This window comes from Nicotiana tabacum, chromosome 20 (assembly GCF_000715075.1).
Source record: "Nicotiana tabacum cultivar K326 chromosome 20, ASM71507v2, whole genome shotgun sequence".
NCBI classification, from domain to species: Eukaryota; Viridiplantae; Streptophyta; class Magnoliopsida; order Solanales; family Solanaceae; genus Nicotiana; species Nicotiana tabacum.
Window position 1 is genome coordinate 119,179,136 of NC_134099.1, and position 7,275 is coordinate 119,186,410.

General features: G+C 36.9%; 1 protein-coding gene across 1 annotated transcript; it reads left to right on the top strand.

Moving 5' to 3' along the window:
* Nucleotides 1–5,746: 5,746 nt before the first annotated feature.
* LOC142174515 (uncharacterized) lies at nucleotides 5,747–6,363 on the top strand. Its single transcript, XM_075240321.1, has 2 exons — nucleotides 5,747–5,959; nucleotides 6,043–6,363. Exons 1-2 carry the CDS (start codon nucleotides 5,747–5,749, stop codon nucleotides 6,361–6,363), a joined length of 534 nt encoding a protein of 177 aa, XP_075096422.1.
* The last annotated feature ends 912 nt before the right edge of the window (nucleotides 6,364–7,275 follow it).

A 7,275-nucleotide genomic window follows, 5' to 3' on the forward strand; every position in this document is an offset into this window, starting at 1 on the left:
AATTAGGGTCGGCAGTCAGCCTTTTTTTGTTTGCCCTGACGATGGACGTTCTGACGAGCCACTTCCAAGGGGAGGTGCCGTGGTGGCATGTTGTTTGAAGATGATATTGTATTGATTGACGAGACACGAGGCGGTGTGAACGCGAGGTTAGGGGTGTGGAGGCAGACCCTGGATTCTAAAGGTTTCAAGTTGAGTACGACCAAGACAGAATACTTGGAGCGTAAGTTCAGTGGTGAGACTCGGGGAGGGGAAGGGGAGGTGAGGCTGGACTCGCAAGTCATCCCTAGGAGAGGAAGTTTTAAGTATCTTGGGTCTATTATTCATGGGGATGGGGAGATTGATGAAAATGTCACACATCGTATTGGGGCAGGATGAATGAAATGGAGACTCGCTTCTGATGTTTTGTGTGACAAGAAGGTGCCACCAAAACTTAAAAGTAAGGTGTGGAGGTCGAGAATTAGGGTAGTGGGGTAGGTGGTAGATTGTTCATACCAGTAGGATTAGTATGCACTCTCACATTCTGTTGGTGGTAGATTGGGCGTCATTTTCTTTCATTTTGATTATCTTATTATCGTGTTGTTTTTATGCTGCTTTTACATGGCTTTTTGGTGTTGTCCCTCATTGTTTATCTTTTAATTAATGTGGTGCTTATGTTTTCCTGAGCCGAAGGTCTATTGGAAACAGCCTCTCTACCTTCACAAGGTAGGAGTAAGGTCTGTGTACACACTACCCTCCCTAGACCCCACAATGTGGGATAATACTGAGTATGTTGTTGTTTGTAATCTTAAATTACTAATTATCATGTATACTATCATTTGTACAGCTGTACCGGTACTCCGATCAATACGCCCAAATCCTAAATTTATGTAATGATGAATCTGACCTCTAGACCAGCACGAGTGTCAATCACATGCACTGCATCAAAGCAACATAGTCGGTAGCTCGCAGGCGAAAAGCTTGTCACTCTTTTTCCCTCCCTACTTCCCCAACATCTTCATCAAAAGCCTTCAATTTAGCCCTTCCCATAAGTCTTTACTTCCCTGCTTTAGTTGACCTCATTGTTGTACTTGGGGAGTTCAACTATGATATCACACTATAACCAACAGTATTGTCTTCATTGACCTAATGAGTTTTAAGGATTTGTCAGTTGGACTTATTGCTTAGTCAGTAAGTCCAAAAGGCTCATGTGGATTCCAATGGGGACTCTATGCGATATCTGGGTTAACCTTTCTTCCATAGCTTATTGAGGAGGAGCTTGCTAAACCTTTTGTTTCAGCCATCTTCACCCAATCGCTTCTTCAATAGTGTCACACTTATCGGCCTAGTGATACTTTTTTTTGATCAGGTAAGGCAACTTTTATTAAGAAACTTCAAAAAAGTACCAAGGGGGTACTTTCAAAGTACAAGCAAAACATCATACGATAACAATTACAAATAAAGTTTCTACAATTCCATAAAATCTAATAGCTGCACCAAGTCTTCTACTACCCTTTCCTTACACCAAAAATATAGATTCTGCAAGCAACTATTTTTCAGCGTAGGAATCTGGGTCCTCTGATCTTCAAACTATTTATCAGCCTAGTGATACTAACATGGTTCTACTTCTCTTCTTCAAATTTGGTTATGTAAGTATTCATATAAATAGATGAAAACCATTAGAAGTGTTCTGGGGACAATCGCTGATGTTTGCAACACTGAATTGTAGCCTATTTTCATTTGCTAGGTAAATTGTTTCTCTTCTCTCTAGGTGCAGAAGTATAAAAAAGAAAAGAACGACCTAAACCGGAATATTTAGTGAATGGGAAGAAAATTAATAGGGAAGTTTTAAACACTTTCATCATGCTAAACTCTTCAATCAATTAACTACTCCTTAGTCACAATAATAAAATCGAGAAAAGTTCCTTGGAGTAGCAAAAGATTGGAAAAAGAAAATTTGAGTTTCAAAGCTTGGGGATATCAGCTCACTAGCATTCTCACGAACGGTCACTCTTATTTGCGGTTTTTAGTTTGTTAAGTTCCTCATTCAAGAAATTTTTGTTACCAATTTCATAAAAATAATATAGGTCATTTCCAAAACTACAACAACCCAGTGTATTCCCATAAGTGGGGTCTGGGGAGGGTAGGATGTACGCAGCCTTACCCCTACCCTGGTAGGGCAGAGAGGCTGTTTCCGGAAGATCCTCGGCTAAAGAGAAATATAAGAAGCACAGGTCATTTCCAAAAGTTTACTAGAAAATGTTTCGTTATGTTCAAAATATATTGTAGAACTACTTATATAGTTTTTTCAAGGAAAAGTTAACACTTAGATAAGACATTCATATTAGTCTACGATGCCAAATCGTGTGAGATGTCCTTTTGTGATCTAGCAGCATTGTTGGGTTGTTCTTGTTGTCGATCTAGCAGCATTGCCTCCATAAGAATTCAAAATTTCACAAATTATTTTCACCTGTGCATGGAGGAACTCCATCAAAAGAATTGCTTTAACCGAGTTTGCTGTTGTTCATTGACTTCCTTTACTATTATTCAGATGTCCTCTTTCAAATATTTTTGTTGGCGGTTCTATAGTTGCAGATTCTTAGAGTTGTATAGATTTGTGAACTTTGTGTAAGTGGTTTATCTGCTTTTCTCTCAAAAAACCTGCTGTACGTATTTCATGAGGGAATGTTATAGTCGTCCGACGAGTCATGAGAGGTTTGATATCATTTTCAGGACGCTGATGCATCAGCTAAAAAGGCTGAAGTGGCAAGAAAGCGTGCAGAGGATATAGCTGCAGGGGTAGTGCAGATGAATGGTCGTGAACTTTTCCAGCACGAGCCATGGGTGTTTGATAATTCCCTTTACTGATGCTGTTTTCCAGTATAAGTATCTTCTAATTATGTCCGACTCATATTTTCTATTAACGTTGTAAGAAAAGCTGAAATTGTATATTGTTGTTTAGTGTAAGGACATTACGAGTTGCTTGAATCGAGTCTTAAAATCTTAAGCTGTTTTGTTTAGGATTCTTATCAGGTAATTAAAAGGGGAATCTGTCCTCTTGCATTTTTAGGTACAAGTGTCGTTTTGCTAAACAGAAAACCACGATATTGTCGTGAATTTGCGTCTAAATGATAATTAGTAATTTTGCGACTAGAGTGTATCAAACTTTCTTAATGATAATTAGTTGTAGCTATGACTCGACCATTGGCAGTTAAAACTTAGCCTAATATGTAACTAATAAAAATTACAGGAGACAATTTTCAATTTTTGTGCGCATAAATGAACACATTTCCATCTTTATCAATTGATAAAAGTGCCTATGAGGCACAACTGTTTTTTTTATTCTGAATGGTATGAAAGGTCTTTGAATCAATCTTTGTGATGCTGAAATCGCCTTAATCCCTTTCCCTTTGTCTTCTTTTTTCCAACACAACCATATTGAAATTTGGATAGATTATAGGGGTGCATGTTTGTTTTACAAGGGTGTTCAACTTTGCTTTGTGTGTGTATTGCCCATTTGTCACATTATTTGCGAGTTCGCATGGTTCTATAAGAGAGTAGCCATTCGCTCTCCCACTTTCTTCACCATACCTCAATAGTGATTTTCCTCTCTTTAGCCCTTGCTTTCTCGATATAATCTAGTATATTACTTCTATCTCTCATCCTCTTTTTTAATGATACTGGTGTTCGGCCAGTTTGTGTGCTACTCAATTGTTCCACCGGTTATATGATTCCTCCCACTAATTTTATCCATCAAGGTTTGGACGATGGAAAAAATAACCTAATTGTTTTTTTGGCTCCACTGATATTTGAACATGAGATCTTATAATTCTCTCTAACTTTATTAATCACTAAGCCGCACACTTGACTGTCTAGGTGATTTCTTTCTCTCATCTTTGATTCAAGCAGAAAGATAATCACCATTTCGTCTTTCTGTCAACACCAAAATTTGTTCAACTAAAATTTTGCCAAACACTTACCTAAAACAAGGTAATAGGAGACTTTTTATCTTCTACTCCACTGTCTTTCATGTCTATTTTATGATGACTTCTCTATCTAGTTAGTTTTTCCATCTTAAAATGTAGTCTTATTCTTTCTTTTTTGTATTTTATGTTGTCCCCTTAAATATGTCTTTGCGTGAATTATTTTCTTTTTCAATACACTGGTGTGTATTAACCACATAATTTCAGCTTTGCTTAATGTGATCTACTACATATATCTTAATGTGAATGACATCCAGGAGGTAGTAGTAAAATGAGAACAAGAATTCATATCCCAATTTGAGCATGATCCAAATTCTTTAGCCACATACATCAATTAACATACCAACTTTGAAACCCATTATAGTTCTCTTTAACAGACATTCTGGAACCAAAAATTAAAGATTAGGTAATTTGCTTTTACACTTTTTTTTCTTTAGTCAGTAGATTAGCATTCATATATCCAATTAACTCAAATTTACAATACCCTTTAAGGAGATTGGATATAGCTTAAATGAGTCTTACACCATGTGAATTTGAATTAATCGAGTTAGTGAGTACCTAATCCATGGTCAAACAGAAAAAGGACAAATATACATCTCAACTTTGAATATCAGAAGCATTTATCATCCACAAACTGTTTGAAATCCTTATGGGATTTACAACTTTTTTTGGATGGTTGTTACCTATTGTATTGTATATTTGTATTGTGATGTTATTTTAAATACAATGTTTGTTTTGATTGTTACTTAAATTTTATTGTATTGTTAGATCTGTCGTTATATAATAATAAAATGGGTCACTTTATGTAACAACCGAGTGTTTGACCAAAAAGTGTAAATCTTTGATTAAACTAATTAATTTTACGTAACAATGGATTAAACCAAGTTAATGATAATATCCCTAGATTTATAACTAGTTAACACAAATATTGCAAGATAACATTGGTAGGGATTAAATGCAGTGTGCATTTAATATTCTGAAAAGTTTCAGTAATGATAAGAGAATATCATGCAATAAATAATAATAAATGGTATTAACGTAAATAAGGTGAATGATTCACCCAATATTGAATGATGTGGATAATTCGTCTTTTTGATAGTGATGAGTGACAGACAAATTGTTGAGGGATGTTGAGTTGTAGATGAGCTTACAAATTAGTTAGTTAGTTAGTGTTAATACTAGTAATTAAGGAGTTAATTATTTTTGTATAAAAGGATGTACAGTGAATTGTAGATTCAGTTAGTGAAAATAAAAAAATTATTTTACAGAAGCTTCTTTTATCTCTTTCCTCTTCTCTCTTCTTCATCTCTCTCACCATTGATGGAGCTTTCAAGCTCTTAACATGGTATCAAAACTGTGAGAATCGATTGGAATTTCGCTCACAACTCACCTAATTCTCGAAGCCTATTGCATTTCCAATTTCCTGCAGAATCGTGAAGAAATCGTTCCAAAGTCACATATCGCAAAGCTAGGGTTTTGAGTTTCTACATAATTCAGCTAAAATGGCGATTGAATATGGAACAGGAATCGCAACTACAGGAAATGAAGCTAAAATTGACAATACACATCCACTCTTTGTGCGTCCATCGGACACTCCGGGTTCAATTCTGATTTTGATCCAGCTCAAAGGATCTGAGAACTATGGATTATGGAGAAGGTCGATGCATATAGAACTTCAAGCCAAACGAAAACTAGGTTTTGTTACCGGAACTTGTAGAAAGGAATTATTCGATGATGAATTTCATGAGTACTGGGAAACATGCAATGCAATTGTCCTTTTATAGATAATGAACACAGTTGCGCCACGTCTATTCAGTGGAATTGTCTGTGCTTCTGATGCACACCTCGTATGGGAAGATCTGTGGGAGCATTTTGACAAAGTAAACAGAGTGCGTATATTTCAGCTACATCGAGAAATTGCAACAATCTCTCATGGAACAGACTCTGTTTCTATGCACTTCACGAGGCTGAAAGAGCTATGGGCAGAGTATGATGCAATGGTATCTTCTCCAAATTGTGGATGTGCAAAATCCAAGGAAAATATAGAACATTTCTTACAGCAACGTTTGCTTCAATTTCTCAGTGGGTTGAACACTCATATGACCAGGCAAGGCGTCAAATTCTCATGAAAACAACAGAACCAACCTTGAATCAAGCATATGCAATGATTGTTGAAAGTGAGAGTCAATTGACACCAACGTCTGGGGTTAATTCCATAGTAGAAGGGAATGACATTACATCACTATGGAGTGCAAAAGATGCACCACAGAAACCAAAGAGGAACTTCAATCTATTTTGTGAACATTGCAAGATAAAAGGTCATACCAAGGAAAACCGTTACCAATTAGTTGGATACTATCCGAACTATAAAGGGAGAAAGAAGAATGAGGCTGATAATAGGTGAATTTAACTATATTCAGGCCCTAAATAACCGCCTTCTTGCATAGTTTTGATAATAAAAGTGATAACAAAATGCTCTTATAAGTGCTTTTCATGACTTGCAGGTTATATATGACTAGGGAAGGCTAGAGAGTACTTTTGGCGTCAAAAATTGAAGAAAGAGAGGCCATCCGTGAAATATCCCAAGTGAACCACGCAAAAACAGGCTGAAGAATCAGAGAAATGATTCTGCCGCGGTTCCACCGCGACCGCGGTAGAACCGCGGTGAAGACTGCTCGCGGACAGAAGGAGATTCAGAGGAGCTGTTTGGCCGCGGTTCTACCGCGACCACGGCAGAACCGCGGCAGGCGCGAGAAAGTACATGGACTAAAGTGCAAAACACGGAATTTTTAGCCCAAAACCCTATTTTAAACATTAGACTTCGCCAAAAGGAGGCATGTACTGATTTTTAGAGTTTCTGAGGAAGGAAAACCATTGTGAAAGATCACCCAAAACATCTTTCTTCTTTTCTTTGATTTTTATTGCTAGTTTATGATGAATCTTATCTTAGTTTGTTTACCCATAGTTATGAGTAGCTAAATTCTTTGTCTAAGGTTTTGATGGAACCTATTGGGGGATGAACTTCTTGTTTATGTGAATACAAATTGCTAGTTTCAATCTTTATTTGTTCAACTATGTTCTTGTTGTAGTTAATTGATAGGATCCTCAATTAGTTGTGCCTATTTAGTGTGCATAACTCGGGAGAGAGTGCATATTTAGGTTATTGTTGAACAACACTACTCCCAAAGTATAAGAGGGATCTATAACTGCGGGTTTAAAGGCGGGATTAGGGATAACGAAGCCTTGAGTGCAATCTGAAGTGAACTGTGTTAATTAAAGCTAGCTAGTGTATCTCGGGAAAGTGCATTGAGTATAT